Source organism: Mesocricetus auratus, unplaced genomic scaffold, assembly GCF_017639785.1.
Source record: "Mesocricetus auratus isolate SY011 unplaced genomic scaffold, BCM_Maur_2.0 Super-Scaffold_100714, whole genome shotgun sequence".
NCBI lineage: Eukaryota > Metazoa > Chordata > Mammalia > Rodentia > Cricetidae > Mesocricetus > Mesocricetus auratus.
This window is the reverse complement of record NW_024429270.1, coordinates 408,194-434,319: the sequence shown is the minus strand read 5'-3', so window position 1 is coordinate 434,319 and position 26,126 is coordinate 408,194. Positions and strand designations below refer to the sequence as shown.

The 26,126-nt window shown below is 53.4% G+C and overlaps 2 protein-coding genes across 5 annotated transcripts in view; one reads left to right on the top strand and one right to left on the bottom strand.

Moving 5' to 3' along the window:
• Nucleotides 1-3,187, top strand: part of Psme3ip1 (proteasome activator subunit 3 interacting protein 1) — a 30,914-nt gene extending 27,727 nt beyond the window's left edge. For all 3 annotated transcript variants that reach the window (XM_021232138.2, XM_005078611.4, XM_013119450.3), the window contains exon 8: nucleotides 2,282-3,187. In XM_021232138.2, coding sequence (XP_021087797.1) covers nucleotides 2,282-2,499 — 218 coding nt within the window. In that variant the 3' untranslated portion in view covers nucleotides 2,500-3,187. The remainder of the gene's footprint in view (nucleotides 1-2,281) is intronic.
• Nucleotides 3,188-7,269: 4,082 nt separating this feature from the next.
• The window catches only part of Cpne2 (copine 2), a 35,669-nt gene continuing 16,812 nt past the window's right edge, over nucleotides 7,270-26,126 (bottom strand). For both annotated transcript variants that reach the window (XM_040740788.1, XM_005078610.4), the window contains exons 3-16: nucleotides 25,468-25,647; nucleotides 25,019-25,093; nucleotides 23,606-23,677; nucleotides 22,314-22,397; nucleotides 22,026-22,115; nucleotides 21,422-21,520; nucleotides 20,977-21,063; nucleotides 19,765-19,824; nucleotides 18,756-18,889; nucleotides 17,013-17,067; nucleotides 14,577-14,628; nucleotides 13,325-13,458; nucleotides 8,984-9,220; nucleotides 7,270-7,813 (exon numbers count right to left, since the gene is read on the bottom strand). In XM_040740788.1, the coding sequence (XP_040596722.1) occupies nucleotides 7,706-7,813; nucleotides 8,984-9,220; nucleotides 13,325-13,458; nucleotides 14,577-14,628; nucleotides 17,013-17,067; nucleotides 18,756-18,889; nucleotides 19,765-19,824; nucleotides 20,977-21,063; nucleotides 21,422-21,520; nucleotides 22,026-22,115; nucleotides 22,314-22,397; nucleotides 23,606-23,677; nucleotides 25,019-25,093; nucleotides 25,468-25,647 (1,467 nt within the window). In that variant the 3' untranslated portion in view covers nucleotides 7,270-7,705. The remainder of the gene's footprint in view (nucleotides 7,814-8,983; nucleotides 9,221-13,324; nucleotides 13,459-14,576; nucleotides 14,629-17,012; nucleotides 17,068-18,755; nucleotides 18,890-19,764; nucleotides 19,825-20,976; nucleotides 21,064-21,421; nucleotides 21,521-22,025; nucleotides 22,116-22,313; nucleotides 22,398-23,605; nucleotides 23,678-25,018; nucleotides 25,094-25,467; nucleotides 25,648-26,126) is intronic.

The window sequence follows — 26,126 nt, the reverse complement described above, 5'->3', positions numbered from 1 at the left end:
CCTCATGGCTTGCTCAGCCTGCTTTCTTACAGAACCCAGGAACACCAACTCAGGGATGGCACCACCCACAATGGGTTGGACCCACCCCATCAATAACCAATTAAGAAACTGCCCTATGGCCAGATCTTATGGAGGCATTTTCTCAGTTGAGCTTTTCCTTCCTTCCAAGTAACTGGGTTGTGTCAAGTTGACATGAAACTATTCACAATTACCATGCCAAGTTTTTGCAGTGCTGGGGATCAAAGCCAGGACTTCATACCATGCTAGACACGAACTCTAGTAACTGAGTTATACCCCAGGGTACCCATTTATTATTTGATTGTCATCACCACCATCATCGTTATTATTTATAGCACTGGCTGGTGTTGAACTTGCAGCAACCTTCCTGTCCCAGCCTCCCAAGTGTTGGGATTATAGGTGTGTACTGCTATACCCTGCTCTTTGTAGTTTTTGGCTGGTGATGGATGGCTTCTTCGTGTTTTTCTTTTTTTGCAGTGCTAGGGATCAAACCTAGAGCCCTAGTATTGCTAGACAAATGAAAGTGCCTGCCACTGAATCATTTCCCCAGCTCCACAGCTTGCTTTTTGTTTGTTTGCTTGTTTCTAACAGACTAGAAAAGCTCTTTATATCTTTAAAGTTGTTAGCTTGTGACATTGGCTGTAAGCATTGCCATCGCCTCCTTGTCAGCGGTGTCTCCCAGTCTCCCAGTCACTGCTATCGTTGCGCTTCTTGAGATGTCTGAGCATTGCTTATCCCCAGCAGCTTCTCTGTTGCCTACTGGAAAGGAACAGACACCCGAGCTGCATTCTGTGTCCAGCAGCTGATAGCTCTTCTCAGTATAGCCTTGGAATCAGTGTCTCTTTTGCATTCTCTTAAGGTGTCTGCACAAGTGAGGTGTAGATTTATGGAAGGCAAACACCAAAAGCAATGTCCTTGTCAGCCTTCTGCTCCGCTAAGCTTTGGCATCACTTTAGTACAGCATCTTCTGGCGAAGGTTTAGTTTAGTTGGCTTTTTTGTTGGTGTTGTTGTTTGTTTTTGTGGAGGTTTTTTTTTTTTTTTGGTTTTGCGAGACAGGGTTTCTCTGTATTGTTTTGGAGGCTGTCCTGGAATGTGCTTTGTAGACCAGGCTGTCCTCGAACTCACAGAGATCCGCCTGCCTCTGCCTCCCGAGTGCTGGGATTAAAGGTGTGTACCACCAGCGCCCAGCATTAGTTTAGTGTTTTATACTCTGACCTGTACAGTTACCAACTTACTTGACTTCCCTCATCAGTAAGCAGGGAGAACACCTACATACAGGTTGTTGTTACAGTGTTTAAATAAGGTTGGAAACGTTCAGAGGGAAGAAAGAATGAGATGCTATTCTCAATTTAGGTTTGTTTGAATTTTTTAAAAAAGGATTTTGGTTTTTAATTATGTATATACATACATGTCTGAGTGTGTGTGCATGAATGCCATGCCATGGAGGCCATCGGAGGGCTTCTGGATCCCAAGTGGGAGTTATAGGTTGTAATGGGCTGCGAGTACTGGGAACTGAACTCAGGTCTTCTTCTGTTTTAATCTCAGCTATCTCTCCACATCCCTAACTTTCCCTTTAATCGTCAAGTTCTGCATGTTGCAGATTGAGGCCTTTGTCATTGGAGTAGGAAAATCCCTGTGCGTATCCTAGAAAGAAGAGTCCCAATATAGTGACATTTTACATGGTTTTAAATGTTTCCTCCAGTGGTTCTCAGCATAAAAGGACTAAAAAGCAAAAGTGATGAATGAGTTTCTGAGATGTCCATCTCCCATCATGGGAAAATGTCCCATAAAGAGCATAACTGTATGGATAATCTCTGCTAGTCAGTACACTGGTCTCTAAGCATGGCATCATAGAATTGTTAGTATGGCTCACAGTTGGTCTCTTAATCTAGCCTCCAGTTGAGGGCCACAGCAGTAGCTAGGGAAGACATGAGACCTGAGTCGCACTTGCTGTAATACCATGACTTGTGAAGACAGGAATCTAATTATGATAGGTGACTCTATGAGGCTTGTTCCTCGTCCTCAGAGCTGGTGGGTGGCAAGAGAGTGTGGGCAGACTCTGAGTCCCAACTTTGTTTCCTCTCCTCTATCAGCTTCCTCTCCTGTAACACAAAGATCTCCAGAGCCTCCAGTAACTACATAGAATTCTTCTGCAGCACTGGGGCTGCTTTGTGTAGAAAGCCTTGGCCTGGTGTCCAGGACCTGGATGACCTTTCAGCATTATGAAATGCGATGGCTGACTTCCTGCCCTCCCTTTTGCAGAGGCTCCATCCTGCGTGTCTCTTGGAAGCTCTTCTTTGAGCGGACCCTCCATCCACTGCCCATCTGCCGCGGTGTGCGTCGGCATCCTCCCTGGTTTGGGTGCCTACTCTGGGAGCAGTGACTCCGAGTCCAGTTCAGACAGCGAAGGCACCATCAATGCTACAGGGAAGATCGTCTCTTCCATCTTCCGAACCAACACCTTCCTCGAAGCACCCTAGCTCCTAACATTACCACAGAGAGCATCTCCCTAGAGGGTTAGATGTCTGTCCTGCCTTGACATCACCTTCAAAAAACTTTACCTGCTTCCTGTGCACATGTGGCATTTTAACCTAACCCAGAAATGTGCCACAGTCCACTTGTGGCTCAAACTCTGCTTGATTTTTCGGTAAACTCCAGTGCAGGTGACTGAACCTGCCCCACTGATATGAGGGGTTGGGTGCAGGCAAGTCTCAGAAATGCCACTGATGGTGCAAGGACTGGCACCAGCTGGCTTGCAAGGGTTCACTGTACCTTTTGCTTTCTTGTTTTTCTCCTTTCCTAATAGCACAGGAAGCAAGGACAGACATTATCTCAATACTCTATTATAGGGAAAGGGGCTGCTTGGTTCTACCATGTTGTATGTGGGCATAGAGAAAGGGGCTGACTAGCTGATGCCATGAGCTCTGCCCTAGAGTTAACCTTTCCTGGATGTTGTGTGACTAAAGATTGCAAACCAAACCCACAAGGCTATGTGCCACCCACAGCCCTTGAAGTGATAGTCTTCCATGTTGTTCTCCCGCCTCCACCAGCCTGAGGAGGTACGAAGGACCTGGTAATGACATGTCCATCTTCTGCCCACCTTCTCTCCCTGGAAAATTGTTTTGATTTTGTTTTTGAAATAAAAAATAATTAGTTTAAGATTCTAAACATAAGAGAAGCAAAGTTATTGAATCACAGCCAGAAGCTATAACTACTGATAGCTATGTTAAAGAGATGACTAATGCCTAGCAGTTTCTGGGATCCTCAGACTGCAGACTAGTGGGACTTGCCCGTTATGGCTTACTCTACTCCACCCAGGCACTGCTGTTTGTACATACAGAGTTGTAGCTTTTGACTGTGAAGGGATTTCCAGCCTAAGGTGCTGCCTCAATTTTCTTTTATCCACCCCAACCCCCCCCCCCCACACACACACACACTGTCCCTGGGCTTCCCAAACAACAGCTGGGCCGTGAGCAGCGGTCTTGCCTGTTTCTGTCTCATGGAGGAGGGAGGGAGCAGGTGTGCAGGACTCAGGTTGGGAGACATACCCGACAGTCTGTATGTTCCTGCTTCAGAATGAGCTTGAGTCCTCACTCCTGGTCCCGGTAGCCATTGTTTTTTCCTTCTTACGGGTGTGAGACGAGTGAGACACACCGAATGTGTTGGCACTGACATACTGGCAGGCGAGGAAGCTCCTGTTTTAACGTGGGTAGAGAGGGCCCTGGATCTCATCCAGCGCTTCCTCTCCCCTTCCAGTGTATTGACACTGGTGCCCACCAGCAGATGGTGGTTTCCCTTCACCCATCGTGGATGCCTGCAAGTGCTGCCATCTTTCCCTCTGCAGAGCCTCCCGGTGCTAATCTTGTCAGCTCCCTCCTGACAAGACACTGAGGTAAGACTGCAAGCACCTTCTGCCTCTTCGTGTCATTGTCGCTGCGACTGTGCTGTCATTCCTGCAGCATGCTCCTGTGTCCAAAGCAACCCCGAAGACATCAGTCATCAGTTTCCATGTAGCTTGGTTTTACTGAGGCCACTAATGTACCTCTGTTGATGTTGAGAAAAGGTGACAGGGTTGTGGGGTTTGAAGCTGTCAGAGCAAGCTCTTGCTCTATGCCACATCTCAAGCTTCCAGCTCTCCCATCATGTGCAGCTGAAACCGTCTTCAGACCCACGTTTCTTTCCCTCCTGACAGTCTGCTGTGTAGCCCAGGCTGGCTTACAAGCGTATCCTTTTGCTTCAGCTTCCTGAGGGCTAGGAAGACTGATGAGTGGCACTATGCCCAACTTTAGCCTGGTCTCTGTTTTTGGTGTCTTGGGAAAGCTTGAGTCACACTGGTGGCCTTTTTACCACAGTTCGTTGTGTCTAATGGTGTAGAAGCCTGTAATTGAACACCAGTTCTGTGCAAAGCAGGCTCCCAACAGGAAGCAGCCAGGGCAGACCTATGGTTCCCACCACAGAAGAACCGTGAGCAGAAACAGAAGGAAGCCCCAGTTTAACCTTCAGGATGCACCAGTCTTTCCTCTGTACTCAACATGTGCATGCCTTTCTTATAGCAAAACAACTCCTAAGATATCACACTGCTGTAGGCGTCGGGACAGGTAAGCTAGGAACGGCTGAACGTATACAGGAAGGCATGAGTAGGTCCTGTACAAACAGGACACTTTACAGCCAGGACCTGAGCATCTGCATTGTTGACCTCTGAGGAGGGTCTAGCTACCAGTCCCACCAGAGGTACTCCTGCCTGAGTAACTGGAATTTTACAGCTAGGTGAGAAACTAAAAAGGAGCCGGGTGGTGGTGGCACATGCATTTAATCCCAACACTCAGGAGGCAGAGGCAGATGGAGGCTCTGTGAGTTCGAGGCCAGCCTGGTCAAAAGAGAGTTCCAGGACAGCCAGGGCTGTTACACAGAGAGACCCTGTCTCAAAACTACCCCACCAAAAAAAAAAGAGAGAGAGAGAGAGAGAAAAGGATGGCTGGGATTGGTTTCTGTAAGTAAGCCTTGTACATTATCTCAGGTGGCAAAATTCTTACAGCTCTAAGACGGCTTGCAGAGAGCCAGCAGTGTTCAGCTGCCAGCTCTACCTGGAAGGCAAGGGACTGTCTGATTTACAGTGGTATTGCAGTCACTTCCTGTCATTTGTCTACCTGAGGAGAGAGACTTGGAATTCCAGTCACCTACTTTCCCTCTGTAAAAAGCAGGCAGGCTGATGGGACTGACCTAGACAAGTAGCTGACTTCCTGCCTGTACAGCTTCCAGAGGTCCCAGGGCCCAGTAGAAAGTTTGTTCCTCACACTGAGGTAAGACCTACCTCCCTACCCCTGCCCTTACCAGAAGTGCCTTTAGTCCTTACCACTTTTTTTTTTTTTCTCTGCTTTTGCTTCCCAGCTCCTGAATTCTTCCCTATTGGGCTCTTCCTTCTCACCTAAGGGAAAAGCTTGGTTTGCCTGAACCAGACCTGCTGTTCCGGCTATAGATAAGCCATAGTGACCAGCATACAAGCAGACAAGGTCCTCCACCTGCCCTGCCCCTAGGAAAGAGGAGTGACACCAGCTTCTTCCAGGATAATTGGTTATCTGTATTAGATGGCCCCGTGCTCAGGTAGGATGTCCAGAGTATAGCACATGCAGCACACAGGTTCCTATGGCACTGGCATTCCCCAGTTGTAGCTAGAACAGTAACATGTTGGGAGGGTCAGAGCTGGCTGCCAGCTCTACCAGCTTCTTTCTGTTAGCTCCAGTTAGCCAAATGTTAATTGCTTAGGCACACCGGGTTCCTTGGCTCGAATGTCCTTGCTGTGGGTATGTGACTCAGCTGTCATCTTAGGCCCCTTCAGAAAAACAAGTGGAGCTCAGTGGCAGCACACGACCATTTGGTTGGACTTGGGTGGCTTCCTGACATCCTAGCATGGCCAGCCTACTTTATACACGCTAGAATGGAATGCGAGTACTTCTTAGTGCTCAACACTTTGTAGTCACAGGTCGCAGTCACGCCTTAAGGACTCTGTCTCGGGCTGGCACTGTTCCCTTACCTGCCAGGGGAATAGTTTCAGAGGGAATTGGAACAGCATTGACAGGCAGCTCTGGCTCCAGCTGCAGAGGAGACAGGGCCCCATGGGGGACAGGCTAGTCGTCTGCTTCTGTGACACCACTGAGGCCTGCTAGACTTGTGTTTTTCACACTGCAAAGGCACTCTTGAAGCTAGTGCTTCTGTTCTATAGAGGAACCCCAGACTTCCAGAGGCCTAGTGACTTGCCTGGATTGCCCTGCTACATGACAATCAGAATTTTTATTTATGCCTGAAGGCTGGCTTTCTGTGTTTTTCTTGAGACTTGAACCTCATCAGTACACAATCACCTACCTGGGAGCTATTCACTAGACTCCCTAGTTGGCCAGGCCAGGGGTAAATGGGTTAGCTGGGTGTGGTGGCACACACCTTTAGTCCTCAGTCCCACCATATACACCATGGCTCCTGAGACTGGGACCTGCCTAGGTGCTGCCCAATTCCAGCCTGGGGAAGGGCCAGCCTGGGGAAGAAGGCTTACAAGTCAGTGGAGCAGTATAAGGCCATTAGCCCGAGTGGGAAAGCCCCTTGCAGAGCTAAGGGAGATGCTCGGTGTACCAGGATGCACATGCACAGGGTCAGCCACACTTGCACCCACATTCCGCCCGTCTAGTAGGCATGATGTGCTTGTTTCTGTCACGGGCTGTGGAAGGTTCATGAACAGTGATGGTACAGGAAGCTAGAAACATGGTGCTCAGTAGAAGCATTCCCAGAATAGTCACATGTCAGCCTGTCAAAAGGCAAGAGGACAGGTGTTAAGTGGAAGAAAAGAAGGAACAGGGAGGAGGGGTGTGTGCTGAGGCCCATGCTGCAGAAACAGCAGGGACAGATGTAACCTTGTTTAGGGTCCTGGAGCCGCAGACCTTACCCAGGACATACAGAGCAGGAAGTGGGTGGCAGCAACTGTTATGTAGCTGCAGTGAAGAGTGAGCAGACAGTGTAGGCCGAGAAGGAGCACCAAGTGTCAGCTGGGCCCAGGTGTCTCTTCATGTCCATACAGTGTGTGCAGGGTGCCGTGCCCTGTGCCAGCTTCACAGGGATTGCTACTGCTGACAGGGATCGCATGTCCCCAAGTAGAAGTGATCGCACTGACTCTTCAAGAGTAGGGACGGGGTAAAAGTCTAGTTGTTTCCTTTTCCAGATCGGTGAATGCCCACTGACCCTTACGATGGAAGGAGCTGACAGGCAACATTCGACACTCCTTTATTACCTTGGGTATAACAAGTAGAACACTGTCACAGTATAAAACCAGAGGAGGCCATCATACAAAGTATGCACTAGGGACACGGTCCTTCTCATAGCTAGTTACTTAGGAAAAGCCAGTTATGATTGTAAAAATTTTATTCTCTTTAATAACAATAATTCCACTAAAATTATACAAAGTACATTCAATACTTAGAGTGGCAGGAGGGTGGGGAGAGGAAGCCGATTTGTCCTGGAAGCATCATCAGTTGACTCTGACAAAGGAAGCCCAGCTGGGCTGGGGGAAGTTGGGGGTGGAGGTCCGGTTGTAAAAAATAAAAATGTGGACTGGTAAAAAAGGCCACCCACGAGGAAGCAGGGTGAACGTGCATGTTCTTGGGGGGCGGGGGCTCAGCTGGCATGCTGCTGCCGGGCATGGGCTCAGGCAGGCTCTGAGTTGGTGGGGGGTAGGTTTTTATGCTTGAAATACTGCACTACTTGCTGAGGCAGCTCCGCCAACACCGCTTTGGCCAGAGTTTCCTTTGCTGCCTGTGGGTCCAGGTGGGGAGAAAAAGGAAAGAGAAGGAGGATTAAAATGAGCAGAAGTTGGGAGATTTGCTGCCCCAGAGCTGTGATAGCAGGTGGCCATGGAGGACTTTAGGGTAAGAGAGTCAGGGCCCTCCGAAATGTGGCCCTCATCCCAGGCCAAACCCTAATCCCACCATTCACTGTCTTCCTTCATAGGCTGGAGGTGTTTGAGGAAAGACCTTAGAGGGTGAATTTGGGGGAAGAAATGGCTATTTTGCTCACTCGGCTGGAAACATTTGCTGACCGATAATTTGGCTATGAGAAGCAGCTGTAAAAAGTCACTACTGAGCAGCCAGGCACAGCAAAGTATCAAGTCACTGTCTCATATAGCAACATGACTAATGCCCCACATTTGCCCTAGGAAGCCAGAAAAAGGCACAAAATCATCCTAGGCAGATATATGATGACCACTGAGCCACCAATTGCTGAGCCTAGTTCCCAGGATTTAAGCCCTGGTGTTCCCACAGGCTTCAGTTCAGCTGAGGGAACTGAGGCTCAGGAAGGTCATGGCTTACCTAAGACCATGTGATGCATTACTGACCCCAGTGAGAACCTAGGCTGGCCTAGTGTGATGCCACCTAAAGACCCAGATCCTATCCAAAAGAACATCTCAAAAGCCTGCCTGCCATGGTGGCCTCACAGGTCATCTGAATCAGGCTAGAGCCACTTTGCAGGAAGAGGCTGGCTACCATCACCAACAACAAACCTCCCCCATATTATGGGAAAGAAAGCCAGGCTAACAGGAGGAGGGGCTCCTCAGCTTCCATCTTCCCACCTGCAGAACAAGGGGCTGGTTGAGGAAAGAGCAGGAGCAAAGCGCAGCTCTGGGCCTTGGCTCCCTCCTCATCCTGTCTCTGTTCTGCCCATCAGGGTAGTTCTTACCCAGGACACTGCCTAGAGCCATAATCTGGACTAGGTCCCACTCCTGGGTTCCTCTGGTTTGTGGAAATAAGTTCACAATGTCACAATGGCCTTGTCTCGGGAAAGGGTGACACGGCACCTGGCTCATCGTGGGCCCTCAGAAGCCAACAGCATGGGGGGGGGACCTGAGATTGACCAGATACCCATGATGGACTATGAACTCTGTTGCAGACCCTGCAGCTGCCCCTCCCAGCCTGGGCCCACACTCACATTGCGGAACTCTCGGAAGGGCACAAACTGCACAATGTCGCGGGCTGCCTCCTCGCCTGTGTGCGAGCGCAGTCTTCGGTTGTCCCCATCCAGAAACTCCATGGCTGCAAAGTCAGCATTGCCCACACCCACAATGATAATGGACATGGGCAGCTTGGAGGCCTGCACTACGGCATGCCGTGTCTCCTCCATGTCACTGATGACCCCGTCAGTGATGATGAGGAGGATGAAGTATTGCTGTAAGGAAGAGTCGGTCAGGTGATGAGCAAGAGTGAGGCCCTGAAACCCCTCCCTTCTGAATCTCCAAGACCTGAAGGAGGCAAACTGCCCACACATTGGGGCATTCCCTGCTCTGGGACTGGGCCATGGGCTCAAGGCTGGCTCTGCCCATTGCTATGCAGTACAGCTCTGGGCCACTAAGACTTAATCTGCTGCACTTGAGTTTCATCATCTCAAGCTGAGAATTACTGCTCAGAACTGTTGTGTCAGCTGCCTGACAGGTCCAGGCTTGCACAGGAAAACATTGTGGCCTACAAGCCTCTGGGGCTGGCCCGCCTCCTCTGTCTTTGTGGGCAGGAATACCTGTCACCTGTTAGCTCAATGCTTAGCACAGACAGAGACACCTGCAGGGGCAAAGCACAGGTTATCTGGGCAATCACTTCTGGGATGTGGGTCAGGGTCATGTCTAGGTTGTAGTGTTGTCAGAATTGGGGCAGGAGGAGTAAGTGAACAGTGGTCACCCTGTTCTACACACAGTGCTGAGGTGCAGACTGATGTCTTAGGCCTCTGGCTTTCATGGACCCTCTTCATCAACAGAAAGCAGGAAGCTCAGGGCTTAAACAGCATGGGCTCCAGCTAGACCCTAACACCATTATACAGTTTGCTCTGTGTCTCCCTCTATTTATGCCAAGTGACACCAAACTTTCATATAGCAGGGTGTGTTTTTCATAAGTAATTTCACTTAGAATATATTGAATAGTGAACATGGGTAATGTGAGGATAAAATCCACACAGAATGACTTGGTATGGAGAGGATAGATGACATTCTGGAAATTCACAGGACAATCCAACAAATGGGCCTCAGACTTGGAGTTGGCTGGTACCTTAACTTTCAACTCAGCACTGTCCTGGCCATCTTGTAGCTCTGTTCAGAGGAATTCAGTGTTCTGCCCTACCCATGAGACAAACAGATGAGCTGCATCCCGATTCAGGGGTTCAGGGTTGCAGGCCTCTGTTCTGTAATCTGACTCCTAGTAGCCAGAAAGGAAAGCCATGAAGCTCAGGGAGGACAGAGGTGATGGGTGGGGGGGTGGAGTGGGGTGGGGGGAGGGGGATGGGCATGGAGTCATCTTCTCACCTAGCAAAGCAGTGCAGCTTATGGATGATACAAACCTGCTTCTTCTGTCCCAGAGGGTGTGGTTGGCTGGTGCAGACACTGGCCCTACCCTCCTCTCCTCAGCTCCAACACTGTGCCTTTAAGAGACCAATCCCCTGGCTGGGGATACTTGTTGCCATGGAGATAGTAGCCTGAACCCAGCAGTAGAGAGCTGCTGCTGCCAGTCCCTAGTCCTGGTTTTATCAGTCCATCTAGACCCTTTCCCTGCCACTGCCAATTTCTGTTTCAGGGTCCCCTCCTAACCTGACTTTTATCCACATTAACCGCAGTTCAGGACAATATTCTTGGGATACTTAGGCTGGCAGAAAGGAGGGCAGGAAGAGGCCTGACATCGAGGAAAGAAAGGTCTACTTGGCTGGTCAGTCATGTGTCTTCAAGCCCTGTCCAGCTAAGACATGTGTTCCCTCCTCCCTGGGGTCCTCTTGCTCTCTGTGGTAGTCGGCTGTCTTCCTGCCCAAGAATCTGAGTGCAGAAAAGCAGGGCCTGGTTCCTGCCAGACTGTGGGTACAGTAGGCTGGGCAAGGGGTTCCTGACAACATAGGACCTTTAACAGACAACCTATGAGCCTGGCTCAGAGCACCAGAAGGCTCAGAGGATTACAGGGCTTGTTAAGGCCCCATAACAGGTAACTGACAGGTTTTAGATTCATGCCCAAACCTGCCCGACTACACGGCTGGGTCTCTTTCCATACTGTCCGCTACCAACACTGTATTGGTAGCTGAGTACTGTGAGCCTGCCTGGGGAAAACTCCCTTGTCACCCATTAACCTGGGACAGTGGGCTAGAGCAGAGTCCAGAATCCAGGATATAAACCCTCACTCTTGGGTGCCACAGCCAGCCTGAACAAAGCCAGGGTCATCATAAACTGGAGCTTCAAAGATCCACCACCACCTCCAGAGGCTCCCAGAGCAAATGAAAAGGGCTGTGGAGGGAGACATTGGAGCAGTAGTCCTGGCGTCCCTACTGTGCTGGTCCCTTCTGATGTTCTTCCTAGCCACAGGTTGTAAGTTGCTGAGTGCTGAACCCTCTGTCCCAAGCAAATGTGCCTTCTGCTTCCACTGCCAGTAATGATTCCACAGGAGGTCCCTCCACACACTCCTTCCCTACACCCTATGTGCCCCAGACAACCCAGCACATCCGATTCGGCCCTCAGAAACAGCCACGTCATCAAATAGAGTCCCAGAACTCCCAGCACATTCAAAGAGAAGAGCTTCTTTTGCCAATTCCAGGCATGCCTTGGGTCACTAGGACTGCACAGCTGCTTCTCCTAATGCATTATGACTGGATTCATAATGAACTGACCTCACCACAACAGTTCCAGGCAGGGGCTGGGGAAGCTGAAAAATTGGCTGCTGAGGGCCCTGGGATGGGAGTAAGAGACCTTTCTAGGGAGCTGGCTGCTGCCTGTACTCCATCCAGGATGCCTAGGCTGGATGCCTAGGCCACCAACCAGGATTGGGCCACAAAATCCAGGGCCTCACTAACCAAAGCAGAGGCCGCTTTCAGGCCTCTCACACCTGCCCATTACCTGAAGAAGAGAGCAGGCCTGTTTTCATACCTTTGTAAGACTCATGTAGCCAACAGCCTTGTTGGCACCGAGCTTGGCACCCACACAAGAGGGTAGGGAAACTGATGGCTGCCCCTTACTCTGCCCTATCCAAGCGTTTGTATCTCAGACCCCCCCCCAGGGAACTAGAGAAAACCACAACAAATCATGACCCCTGCCAGACCTCACAGAGGTACTGCCTATTTAGGTCATCCATCTTTTATCACCACAGGGGTATGCACTCCCACTGCGTCAGAGGCAATGGGCTTAAAGAAAAGCAGGAATCTGGGTTCTCAGCTGCCACAGTCTGGGGCTAAACTGAGGGACTCATCTGATGCACAGATCCCCGGCCCCTTCTTGGCTGCCCCTCCATCAGCGCTCTGTGGGCACTAGTCCCGCTTTCCTGAGACGTGGTGCCCTGTACTCCACTTGTTCAAGGCCTTGGTGTGAGGAACTCCAGGATCACCAAATACTAACCTCCTCAGGCAGTGTGGCATGTTCCCGGGTGACACAAGCGACACTTCTCTGCTCTAGGTGCACAGAGAGAGGGGCAGAGCAGATGAGGGGACAGGTTCCATCCCCTGAGCCTTGTCTGCCTCCATGACAGTTAGGACAGACTCGGTTTCCCTTTGGGATAGGCTAGTGGCATGGTCTCGCGGACTTAACTCCATCTGTCTGCGGAGCACTGCGTACCTGTCACCCACCAGGCACTGTGCCAGGCTTAGAGTCTACAGTGATGTGAGTGCAGAAAGCCCTGGCCCGTGTGTGACTCTAGAACCAACAGGTGCAGAACCTGTGGCCAAGAGCTGCAACAGAGGCTAGAATGGCATGAACGGAGGAGGACCACAAGCAGAGGGGCTTGCAGGGCCAGTGAGTCGCCATGCCATGTGGGGGAAAGCCCACGAGAAAGCCCTGGCGCCTGGCCCTGCTGGAAGGAATGACATGAGCTGGTCACCTGCCACATCATATACCTCACACTGCAGTCTCGCCGTTGAGTTTCAGACCAGGCCTAGACAGTCCGTAGCTTTCCCTGTATGGCCTCGGGCCAAAGTATTCCAAAGGGCCAGCGTCTAAGCCACATAGTAGCAAGCTCTTCCCTATGAGACTTCCAGGGTCACAAGCCTCGCTTCCTGCAATGCTCCAACGGCATTGTTTTCCCGAGCAGGGATCCAGGAAGCAAGGCTCATCAAACTCGGCTTTTGCAGCCTCAGATCCAGGACAGCAGCCTAGAGAGAGCCTGCGTCTCACCTGGACAGGGAATCAGGGGAGGAAAACTACCCTTCTGGCCCCTTACTGGCAGGAGATAAGAGTGCATCCCATTCGGGTTTCCCTCCTGTGGGCAGGGTGCCAGCCACTGCCAGCCTCATCCCAGCACGCACACGCCCTTGCTGCCTACTTACCGTTGCCGTCTGCTGCTGGGTGGCCTGGGCTGCAAACCGGGCCACATGGTTGACGATAGGGGAGAAGTTCGTGGGGCCATAGAAGCGGATGTGGGGCAGGCAGGCTGAGTATGCCTGGGCGATGCCGTCCACACCTGCAGAAGACACCCTGCATCAGCCCAGTGCCTCTGGGCTCCTGTCCTTATCCTGCTACTGACAAAATACCCACCCCTAGAATGTCCCGGCCATTGCCAGTGTGGCCTTGAAACGGAAAGCTCTCAAGGGCAGGGCTAAGGCAGTAGTGGAGAGCCTGACTGTGAATCAGACACATAGGAGTTTAGGCCTGGGGTGATCTGTTTAAGCTTTCTGAGACTCGCCTGGTGGGGAATGACAGAGGAGCCAGAAAAGTAGGTGACACGGGGAACTATCTAGAGGTCTATTCTGGACATTCTTGGCAGCTGCCCTGGTGGGGGCGGGGCTTGAATGCTCTGCAAGTAGCTGCTATCCTGACCGGCCAACACTCCACAGTGCTATGCTCCTAACCAGAAGGCCTCTGGCCAGGGCTGACACGCACCAACCTAAATTTACACACGTCTTTGAGGACCTATACTAAATCAGAGCCCAGGGAGCACCGGAGCTCATTTATGGTCAAGGAATACCATCTAATCCCAAATCATAGCTACAGCCCTACAGTGACATTAGGGACTTCCTTCTCTGTGGAGTTCATCCTGGTCCAGCCTCGGGATGGCCCAAAGGGACTGGATGCATCTTTTCATTCCCCGCAGCATCCTCTCTCCCCTCAGTTTCTGAACTGCCTTGAGGTACATGTGGGGAAGAGGTGGATCTGAACTTACTTCCACCGCCTCCTGTCCCCTCCCTGCCAGGTCACTATCCATCTTAGGCCATCAAAGCTCTTCCATTAAGGGAGAGGAGCAGGCAGGAGGTGAGAGCAGGTGTGTAATGACACCTTCCTGCTACACAAAGCTCTGTCCCCTGACCCCCAACAACTCTCATCTATATTCCCATTCACCCGGGGAAATGAGCTAAGCAGTATCACACCTCCCTGGGGCCCCGAGAGGTACAGTGACTTCTACACTGCTACACAGCCAGGAACAGGCGGCGGTTATCCTTGAACTCGGGACTGTGTGACTCCACACTCCACTCCTCTCACCTCTCCCTGAGTAAGTACGACAGGGATGAGAAGGGAAGGACGGAAACTGGAACCCTGTCCCCTCCCTCTGCCTGCTTCTTCTGGAGGCAAACCCACACTCACCTGAGCAGAAAGGGTTGGTGGGGTTGAAGTTGATGGCAAACTCATGGGACACCTAGAAAGCAGGAGACAGGCTGAGAGGCAGCATCCTGACCCCCACCGAGGGCAGCCCCCTCTGGGGCTTTACTAGGCTAGGAGAGGCTCTGACACGTGGGTTATTGATTCCCACATCTGCCTCCCTCACTCCATAAGAGGAAACTGAGACCTTATATTCCAGCCCACTGTCCTCTGGGGGGAGGGGGCCCAGGCTGCTGTGTACCTCCCTTGCCAAGAGACCTCCTGAATGGAACAGAGATGAGCCCTGGAATACCAGGAGTGCCCCATTTGCTCTTCCCATTTGGGGAGCCACTTGTCTGGGCCTTGAAGGCTTTTCTGGTCTCAGCACCAGACAGGAGGCTGAAGAGTCATCTACCTCACACCACATACAACTGGGAATGGCTGACCACCACTCATTGCTAAACTAGGGATCAGGTCTTGCCATGGGGCTGAGTGGGTCACATGCAAGCTGTGTGGTAACCCAAGGCCTGATTCTACATTCCTGTCACAAGTCCCGGCTCCCAGTCTGGGGCTGGAGGGTGGGCTTAGTGGTAGAGAGCACATGCTGGTCTTGTAGAGGACCTGAGTTCAGGTCCCAGCGTCTACATCTGGTGGCTCGCAACCACCTGCGACTCCAAACTCCAGCTGTAGATGAACTAATGTCTCTGACCTCTGCCAGCACATGTGCATATCTCTCTCTCTCTCTCTCTCTCTCTCTCTCTCTCTCTCTCTCTCTCTCTCTCTCTCACACACACACACACACATATACACACACACACACACAATTAAAAATAAAGCAAATCTAAAAAAAGAAAAAGCTGGCCCCCCAAGCTCTACAGCCAAGTCATGTCTGCTCCAGCATCTGCTGAGTCACAAGTCCGGGTCCCAGATCGACTCTGCCACAGACGAGGACCTCACACCACCTGTATGCCAGGTACTAGACCGGGGCTCCCTGGGAGCAGGAGCACCAGGCTGGGGCATGGTGGAAGGCACATGGAGAGGCCCTGAGGTGGAAAGGAAGGGGAAGGCAGACCCACAGGACGGGGTAAGGCGGCAGAAGGACAGAATGAGGGCCCAGGGGGGCCAGGCCTGGCAGTGCAGGAGAGGGGACGGCACAGCTGTGCTCTCCTGGCCTCTTACAGTGTGCCTGGCCGAGCCCCCGCCCCCCAGCACTACCCTGTGACATTTCCAAGGCTTCTGCTCAAGAAAACATCTCTTTCAGCTGAGTTCTTTGGAAGCTGGCTGTTGTCCTAGCAACAAGCTCTTGCTGGGCCTGGCCACTGGCTCCCCCTGCCTCCACCAGGGCGTCTACGCTTGTCCAGAGTCCCAGTCTTGGGTGTCTCAGAGTCCTGTCTCACCCTGTGCAAGGCCAGGATGTCCACTGTTCCTGTGTTAGACCCAGAGCCACTCGCATGCTCCAGGTGAGCCCTGAGGTGAGCTGAGAGGATGGGAGGCCATGCTCGTTCTAGAGATGTGCAGCACAGCAGGGCAGACTATAGAGGTGAACTGACTGAGCTGGGCATGCCATTGCCACAGGCTCCTCCTCTAGGAAGCAACAGACTTGGACAGGATCCTAGAGTCCATCTGCCCAACTGAAGCCCGGACCCCTAGGGAGAACGTAGCCTCAGGCAAGCCACATTGAAGCCCTGAGCCTTGGCTTGTTCCATCTGTAAAATGGGATAGTGTTTTATGGCTCTGGCTGCGGAAACTCTCCAGCTCTTTGGCCTGTGTTCTCGGTGATTTCCCAAGCTGGGCCATCCAGGATTTCCCCTTGCCATGTGTGAGGTCCTTACCTCCCCTCCACTAAGGCCACTCCATGGGCATCTAGGGTCTCTTTCTCTTCCTCTGTCTCCTTCCCAGCATCTGAGACCTGTTTGCCCACTATTTCCATCCACCGGAGTCAGGGAGGCTAAGGGTCCCTTCTCCCTGGCCTGTGTCTCGGGGCTCTGGGTCCTCTATCCTCCCCGAACCCCTTTGCCAGCCTCCTCTACTGTGAAAGAGGGACCATGGCTGACCTCTGGAGCTTGCAGTAAGAATGAAATGAGGCCGCCCATCAGGTGGAGTTGCAGGAAGAGTACTCCAAGGGCCAAAAGCACTGCCTCTCTCTTCACCGTTTGCCTTCCCTGATTCCCGTGACTTCTCCCTGATCTGCTCTCCCGGCCCCCCCCGCCCCCCCCCCCGCTCAGTCCCGCCTCCCGGCCAGCTCCGTGTGCCTTGCCCCTCCATCTCGCCCAGAGTGGATCTTGGCCCTGTTGCAGGTGTCTACCCCTCTGCCCTGAGTTCCAGACCATCCTCTGCTCGTCTCTTGGCCTCACTCACAGAGGTTCAAGATCCAGACACAAGCACAGCCTTGGCTGAGTACATGACGAACAGAACCCCAGAGCCCCCCACCGTTTCACTCACCTTCCAGTCTGGCGGTAGCTGGGCCCCAAACCCCAGAGCAGGAAACATCTTATCACTGACCAGACAGAGAGAACATGTGAGATATTTGGACACCCTCCCAACACCCACCCGCACACCACACTCTCCCCTCTTGGCCCACAGCCTTGTGTACTCCCGGGGACACAGAGCAGGAATTCACCCTTCTAGAGTTATCGCCCCCTAAGCCCAAGCCTAAGCCCACCTATGGGTGGCGGTTGGTCATAGCTGGACGTATTTGTGCCCATGGCAGACACCGTTGCTTAATTCTGACCAATGGGCCTGGAAGCGCCCTATAGATGCTTCTCATGAAGGCAAGGTAACAGTGGAAGCAGAAGCACTGGTTCCAGGATCCCAGCTGCCTGTTAAAAACACCACTAAAGCCGGCGTTGGTGGCGCACGCCTTCAATCCCAGCACTCGGGAGGCAGAGGCAGGCGGCTCTCTGTGAGTTCGAGGCCAGCCTGGTCTACAGGGTGAGTCCAGGACAGCCTCCAAAGCAATACAGAGAAACCCTGTCTTGAAACCCCTCCCCCCCCAAAAAAAAAACCACCAAAATGATAACCATGACCTGCCTTCGTCAGCCCCAGAAAGCCACACCCAGCCCTGGCTTCTCATAGTTCCTTAAACACACAGGCCCTTATCTCAACTTCAGCCTTTATGCTCCACTTGAAATAGTCCTCCCCAAATCTGTTTTCCTTAACAAACTCCTCCTTCTCCTCCAAGGCCCAATCAAAATGGTTACTTCTCTCTATGGCCATTGATGGGTCCCTGAAACCCCCATAAGCCTCTCTTCAGTGTCCTATGACGTCTGCCTCACATTTAACAGGTGACTCTGAATCCCAATGACTTCTTCTAATGAGAGCTTCCTAAAGGCAAGGACAATGTCTCATTTGTTACTCATTCAGCACTTAAAGACACTCTGGCTGCTGTGGAGAACATAAATGATCAGAGCCCAGGACAGAGTGGGAGCCCAGTTAAAGGAGACGGGCAAGAGGCAGAGGTTCCAGCTCGGTGTCTGAGCTCCCTGGGGTTCTGCTCAGCCTGAGTGGCAATGAAGGGCTTGGGTAACCTAGTGGAGATCAAGGTCTTCTGCCTGGCCGTGAAGTCTTCCTTGCTCTGCATGCTGTGCGTGTCTTAATGTGGCCTGGAAACACAGCCACCCCTTAGGCCTGATTCCCTGAACCTGGGCCATCTAGGCCCTAGTCCTCGGTTGTGTACATTCAGACACATTCTTAAAAAACAAACAAACAAACAAACAAAAACAAACACAAAACAGGAACTCACTATGTAGCCCTGGCTGGCCTAAAACTCACATTGCTGACCAGGTTGACCTTGAACTTACAGAGACCTGAGTGCCTCTGCCTCTCAAGTACCGAGCAATGGTCAGACAGTTAATCAAGTCCTGCCCAGGACTGTACCCCCAGCTGTGAGAGCAGAGACAGCACTGTAGCAACCGAGCTTCATCTACTATCCTAACTCATTTTCTCACTGGATGACTGGTACACCATGTATAGAAAGATTCCAGTTTGAACCCGCGCTTGGCAGGTAAGAGTACAGGAATCGATTAGCAATGTCTGCCGCCGGGGCGGGAGGGGACAACAACTGTGTATGCCACTGGATCACCATTCCTAGGTTTGCAGATCCCTGGGTCCCTTCTGGCTCTGACAAGCTGAGCTTCCCAGTCTGAAGGGACACCAGCTGACCTTCAGAGTCATCTCCAAGTATACCTGTCATAGTCCTGAATGATCTGTCCCACTGCCCAAATGGCCGACAAGTATTCGTTGGTGCCCATGGGATTGATATAGTGTAGAGAAGAAGGGTCCATGGGATTCCCGTTGGAGGCTGTGAAGTCTATTCCAACCTGCAGAAGGAGGAAAATGCCAAGCAGTGCGGCCACCCACCCCAGACCCCCAGCACAGCCTCAGGGACTAGAAGGGCCTAGTGGACATAGAAAGTCCAGTGTCCCAGTCCTAACAGTCAAGATAACCGGTGGAACTTGCAAACTGATGGTGCTACTCTTCTGCTCCAATGCCACCCATGGCAGGGATGGCTTGCAGCCCCCGGGGATGAGGATCAAGAATCAGGCTCTGAGGCCGTTTGGAGCTTACACTACAGTCACAGGCAAAGGGGCTGTTCATCTTGCAAACAAGTGACAGTCCGGTACTCACTATGTGCCAGGGGCTATGTGAGAAGCTGAGGAAGGAGGAAAAAGAAAACAGAGAGTTCATGGCACTCCCAGACTAGGGGAGGGACGAGTGCAAATGAGTGGAAACTTCCTAAGCTTCCAGACAAGACAACGGACGCCAGATGTGTCAGAGGACACTAAGCACCAGGGGGAGGGTCTCTGAGAAGGCGGCAGAGGGAACAGTGCAGAGCCCTTGGGTGGCCAGAGAACTGCCAGGAACAGAGGTGCAGCTCAAGGGAATGGAAGAGAAGGCAGGAGCAACTGGACAGTGGATCCCTCCTGGCCAGCGGGAGGAACCGACCTTTCTCCTCTGTAGAGGGAGCTTGTGAGGGGAGTGGGAGAGCCTGCGTAGCCCTGCTCTACCCCAGCCAAACCTGACTTAGCCTGCCTACCAGGACAAACTCCCTCTTCCCTCTCCTCTGAGACCAGTTGCATCCCTTGCCCCAAGGAAGTCCTTGCTAACGTCTGTTACAAGTCCCTGCTGCTGCGGCAGAGGCCTGAACCCTGAGAGAAGACTGTGGGTGATGGGCTGGTGATGGCAGGGGCCTTACGGTGAACATGAGCTGGCAGCCTCCCAGGATGTAGTCCAGGAATGAGTAGTTTCGGTGAATCTGGAAGAATTGGTGAGTCAGTAGGTCCTGGTTTGGCTACGAATGTCCCCGTAGGAGTTGGTGCTTGTGTCCTGGAGCCTCGGGAGGAGGCCAGAGGCAGCAGCTGGGCCCGATCTTATTACTACAACAGACTCTAACGCTCTCTAGCCAAGGCCACGAGTGGACGAGGACCCCAGAGCACAAGCACCACTCTAGGCAGGGACCAGCTTTCCCGAGCCAATCACACCTGCCAGTTAGTGACCGACGGAGGAAGTCTCCATTCACCACTCACTGGGTGCCGGGCAGCCACTCCCCAAGTCCTGCTAACACACACACAAACTACAGATGGCCTCCAAGGCCTCCTGAGCAGGTTAACAGAACTGGGAGATGCCATGTCTGCTGTCAGGACCTCTGCCTCCCCTCAGCAAAGCACACTGGCCTTTCAAGGCCACTGGCATCAGGGCTCTCCAAGATCAATGTAATGACGCAAATTTTAAAGGGACAACCCTCTCCTGCGCCTGTTATGCCTGAACTCGGAAAGACGACAAGTTTGAGGCCAGCCTGGACCGCACAGGCAGACCATCGCAGAATGGGGATGAACCGGAAGAAACAGCCAGGCAGGTGCCAAAATACGCTGAGTGGCAGGTGTTTTGGAAACGGGTCCCAATCATGCTTGACATTTACAGAGCACTGTCTGGAGCCTTGCCACTGAAGGCCCCTGTGACCCTGTGACAATTTGGGCTCTAGACTAGGATGGGGAGGCCTCAGCAGGGAGCAATGCCAGGCTCTCCCGCACCCCAGGCCGGGCCAGGTGCACCCGTCCACTCACGCTACCTTCCCTACTGTCCTGCCTGCCTGGCCACAGTGTTCTGAGCCTTGGCGGGCTCATTTCTACCAAGGAAACCATAGCTGCCTGGGTCCTCACTGATCCCAGACGTCAGGGTGCTCAGTCCCACAGGGTGCTCTGCCCCATGTGTACAGAGTAAGCCTCCAGGGTGGACAGAAATAGTTCCCCGTGGTCCTCCAGCTAGAAAAATCACCTGGGAAATCAGCTCACACCCTCCTTGGCTCTGCACAGAAGGGAACAGGAGACTAAGCCATAGAACGCTCTCCTTTTTTATATACCCATTCTACAGACAAAGAGACCGAGGCTTCCATGTGCCCTCGGTTTACCTTGCACGATCTCAGGATAATGATGCCCGAGTTCTTGTAGCTCTTCTTCTTCCTCTGCTTCTTGGGGTTGATGCACTCCATCTCCAGCTGGCACCATGGAGGCAAGGGAAGCTCTGTTGAGGCATCTCAAGACCCATCCTCCCAGGGTCCTAGCATCCCCTCCACAACCTAGACCCTGGGGCAGATGCCTCCCCCAGAGAGGTGCCCTGGTGGCCTCCTCCAGACCACTCTCCGGGTACCCAGGCTTTCAGGACTGCATTCACTCCATCCATACCCTGAGCCTCTACCCCATATACAGAGGGAGAAACTGAGGCTCAGAGAGACTGTCTCGCTCGAGGTCATATAGGCGGAAGAGGTGTGGTTGGATGCCTGTTTGCGTCAAACTCCTGGACTTCTACGCAGCCACTGCTGGGCCCCAGGCTCACAGCACATCTGCCCATCTTACCGGGACACCATCCCGAGCCTCACTCATCTGCAGCACAGAGGTCTGGAACTCGCCGATGAAGTCATGGCCTCCGTTACTGTCGTAGTCATAGCACATAACCTGGGACAGGTTCAGCGGGGTCACCCCAGGGCTGTCCCCAGGAGGTGCTCTCAGCCGGTTCACACCTGAGCAAACCTCGAGTCTGTTGTGTGGGCATTCCCTCCCATGGTCTGGTCTGTCTAGCCTTGGGGCTCCCACGCCGCCTCCTGCAGGAAGCTTTCCGTGATTGCTGGAAAAGCGGGTGGGAGCTACCCAAGGGTGGGAGCTATGCTGTTTACTCCACCCACCTGGCATCTGTTCCTCCTCTAGCCAGCCTGGACCCTCTGCAATCCTATCTGCAGTCCTGGCCGGCACTGACAGCACAGTGTCTGGGGGCGGGGATCCTGCCCAAGTCCTGAGGGCCAGGCAGATTCAGGCCTTGAACCTAGGGCTCCTGCCTTCTCATAAGAAGGGGTTCTTCCCATTTTAATAAGAGGGGTTTCAAGTATGTATGCCAGGAGCCTCACTGGTGTGGACTAGGAGGTGGGGCTGGCAGGGTGGGGAGCATGGCCCCAGGGTCACTAACCTGAACGGGCTTCTCCAGGTCCCCATCACACAAGGACACCAACGGCACCGTGAATGGCTTCCACACAGGGTCCAGAGTGTACTTGATCACCTGGGGGACGGAAGAGTTAGGATGCTCAGCCCTGTTAGAGATAGAGATGGGAAACACGTAGCCAAGCTTCCAGCTTTGGAAGCCAATGTCCCTGGGGCCCTTCCAGTGTGATCTACATGGCTGGGGCACCACAGACCGCCCCCTGCTGTCTTCTTGATGGACCAAAAAGTGGCGACACCCCGGCCACCTTCTACGTACCTCGGTCCTATGGACTAGCATCCATTTGCCATCATCCCCTGGCTTGTAAAACTCAAGAAACGGGTCTGATTTCCCGAAGAGGTCCTAGAGGGAGGACACGTGTGAGAGGGTGTGGATGGCCCTGCCAGACTCTCGGGGCTGCAGTGTAGCCCAGCCACCTCCTCATGAAGGGTTGGTGGGGGCTACAGTGCAGTCAGCCCGTCCCTTCTCTCCTCCCCGACCCCCTCGAGGGTCAGCCAGAGGCCTGGCGCTACCACCTGAGAGATGGGAACCCCCCACAGAGAGGCAGGGTTCTGTGTTCTAGAGACCCACGCCTTGGGTGGAGAAGGCTCCAAGAGGGCCACGCCCGTCCAAAGGCCCCGCCCAAGGACCTTAGAGAGACCACACCCTCAAACCACAGTGCGGGCCATCGGCATGGCTTAGCAAAGGGTGCTTGCCATCAAGCCCAGTTGATTTGAATTTGCCCTCTAACCCACACGGTGGGAGGAAGAGACTCCACAAGCTGTTCTCTGACAGTATGGTCCATAGCGTTATGGACCCATCCACATGTGATGAATAAATAAACCTATGATGCCTATAACGAAAGGGCGTGAATGGAGATTCATTTATGTAAGCTAAAAAAAATGGCACTCTAAAGAAGTCACCCGGAAGTAAGGAGACAGAGTGAACCAAGTAAGAATGTATAGGACCACCGTGTGTGCATCAGGGAGACAGGCAGAGTGATGACAGGAGGGCTGGGCTCTAGACTAGGATGGGGAGGCCTCAGCAGGGAGCAATGCCAGGCTCTCCCGCACCCCAGGCCACCGTCGCTTCTGTCCCCAGGAGGGCTGGGGTTACAGAAGGACAGCTGGCATGTGGAAGGAGCACTGTGACAATGTTCCCAGAAGAGGGTCTCAAGTGGAGAGAACAGAGTACAACGGGCCTTGGATGGAAAGGAGTCCGGCTTAACCTGGGCACCCGGTACCGTGGCTCCACGGCAGAGCTCTAGCCTAGCAGATCTGAGGACCCGGGTCCCACCCTCAGCCCTGGAAAACGAGAACAAGGCTGAGGAACGCAGAAGGATCTGGTCTGACCAGGAGAGGAGGGGGGAGGGCAAGAAGCAGACCCTGGGGGATCCCATGGAGTGTGAGAAGGACCCACAAGAGGGTTTCCACTCACGATTTGCCTCCCTCACCAGTGGGAGAAGGAGCTTAGCCTGTCCCTCGCGGGAAACGAAACGGCATAGCCAGAGAGGGCAGGCCCAGGCCGGGGAAGACTTTGTTGTTGATGGAAACCCTCCCTGACTGGCTTACCTTCTTGTCCAGCTTCCTGCCAGCCAGGCTCAGTGTGATGACACGGTTGTCTGACAGCTCCTGGGCTGCAATCTGAAAGGTTGGGACTGTGAGAGAGGGGGTCTGCTCCTCCCCTCCCCCACTCTGCCAGGACCCAACTCTCCAGGGCTAGGTGCAGGGCAAAGGGGAGAGTGAGTGCCAGGTAAGCCTGGGCCAGCCTCTTGACTTCTACACCTTGGTTTCCATTTTCTGGGAAATGGGGTAATGACGAGACTGGTTATCTATTCAAGTGCTCCCCACAGCCACAGACCTCAGACCTCAGCACAACGGCAAAAGTCCACTGTGACCTCTCCCCACCGACGGACTCATGGCTCTGAGGTGGGCTTTACCTGAGAACAGTCTTGCTTGAGACTGGCCAGCCCTCGGCCCTTGCACCACAGACCAAGGCCCTGGGGCCCTTTCTTCCTCCCTGTTCTTCAGCTAGACTACAGGATGATGCCTATCATCCCATCTCCCAGAGGAAGGAACCCAGGCCTAGAGCGGAGACATGGGGGCGTCCTGGACAAACACTGAGGGGGTGCCCTGGTGACATCTGAGGGCAAGGAAGCTGCCCTGAGAACGGACTGTGACCTCTGGGGGGGCGCTGGGAGGTGCCCTCCAGGCTGTAGCAACAGCCTGGGAATTGCCTTGGGGTTTTTAGACGTGCGGTGGATTTGGCTTTCCCTGAGCATGGGGCACGAGGAGAAAGGAGGAACGATTGAGGTGGGGAAGCTAAGCAGGGGCTGACCGTTCCTTCTCTCAGCCTGAGACTCCACAGCAGGAGGGCGCCATGGGAGGGAGGGAGGGGGCCCCAGAGAACTCAGAAGCACGAGCTGCCTTCAGCAGCACATCACGGGCTGTATGGGGAGTCTCGCTAGAGGAACCCTTGCCCCTCTTGGGCCTCATTTCTATAAGATGGGGTTTGCGCTGCCTTCTAGGCCCCTGAGGACCAATGGGCCCATCCCACAGGAAGGAGCCTGCTTGGAGCTGGAATCACTGCAAGGTGCAGGGGAACCATTGCAGTTGCTGGAACCACTGGAGCATCAGGAGCTTATGAAATGCTCCCCAGGGGGGGGAGCTACCGGGGCTGGTATTGGAGAGGGATACTGTGAGGGTTCCGGACGCCCCTCCCCCAATGGTAAGGAGGCCCCTGGTCCTGAGCTGCATTGCATAGCATCATCTGGGGCCTTTCTGGCAGCCCCCCCCCAGCCAGCCCCCAGTGCATCGTCTGTAGAGCCAGAAGCCCGTTGCTAAGAGACCTGTTGCTAAGTTGTAAGTTGGGCCTTTTTACTCCCAACAAAGCTGGTGATTATCTGCTGGAGAAGCAGTCCATTGATGGGGGAGGGCGGGGGAGACAGGGAAGGGATGTGAAGGGTGGGGGGGGGAGGGAGGTACCGTGATCAAGCCCTTCCCTGCAGGCTTATCATTCATCAGCAGCAGAGGCCTAGTGATCTTCTTGCTGGAGACGATCTGTGGCGGGAGAGACAGAGAGAGTTTAGGGAGGCAGCAGGGGTTCTTGGGGATGGGTCAACAACAGGACCCGGTGACAGCACCATGTATCACTCTGCACCCCCTTCTCTGCGGCAGCGGGTGGCTGGCGCTGGGTTTGTTTGCTCCTTCTGTGGAAGCTTTCTGCCTGGCCCCAAACTCACTGAGCTACGCCACTCTTGGGCCTGTTGGCTCCTGGGGTGGCTGCATGGCAAATATGGGGAGTCTGCCAAGAGGACCAGATAGAGAAAGGAGGGGGATGGGAAACCCTGTCTGAGGGCTGCCTGACCCCAAGAGCAGAGGTTGACTCCGAAGGCCGGTGTGTACCCCACTCCACTCAGGAGCCCCAGGCTCACCGTGCCAAGGCTGCAGGAGAACTGACCCAGGAAGTCATGTTCATCCAGCTGCGCACTGGACTTGTCCTGATCAAACAGGGCAAACTTGAGTTTCTGCACCTCTTCGAAGTGGTAGTCCAGCACGAACTTCTTGGAGAAGGCTGGGTTGAGGTTGTTGATGGCCGTTTCTGTTCTGTCATACTGACGGGGGGGGGGGGGGGGGATGGGGGGGGGACACATGGTAAGGCAGAGTCATGGGGGCCAGGTTTCCTCTCTGGCTAGCTGCTGGCAACCTTGCTACTGAGCACCTGCTACCACATTAGTCCATGAGTCCCGGGTCACAGATGAGGACACCGCAGCTCTGAGACTTCAAGTTAGAGGGAGGCAGGCCAGGATACCAGCCCAGTCCTGATTCCAGAAACCTCACTCTTACAAAACCTCTACATTCCCAGGGACCAGAGTAGGAGCTCAGGCCGCAGCCGGTACTGGTAAGTGACAGGACAAATCCCTGTCCCCATCTGGGCCTGCTTCTACCTCTGTAAAACAAAGGCCTCTGACTATGTGGCTTTCCTTTGTGTTAACTTCAGGAAAACTGTACATGCTGCTAAGAGAAAGGCGGTCGCACAGGGGGTGGGGTCAAGGGCTTGAGTGGTAGGGGTGTTCGTGTCTTGGACAGAATT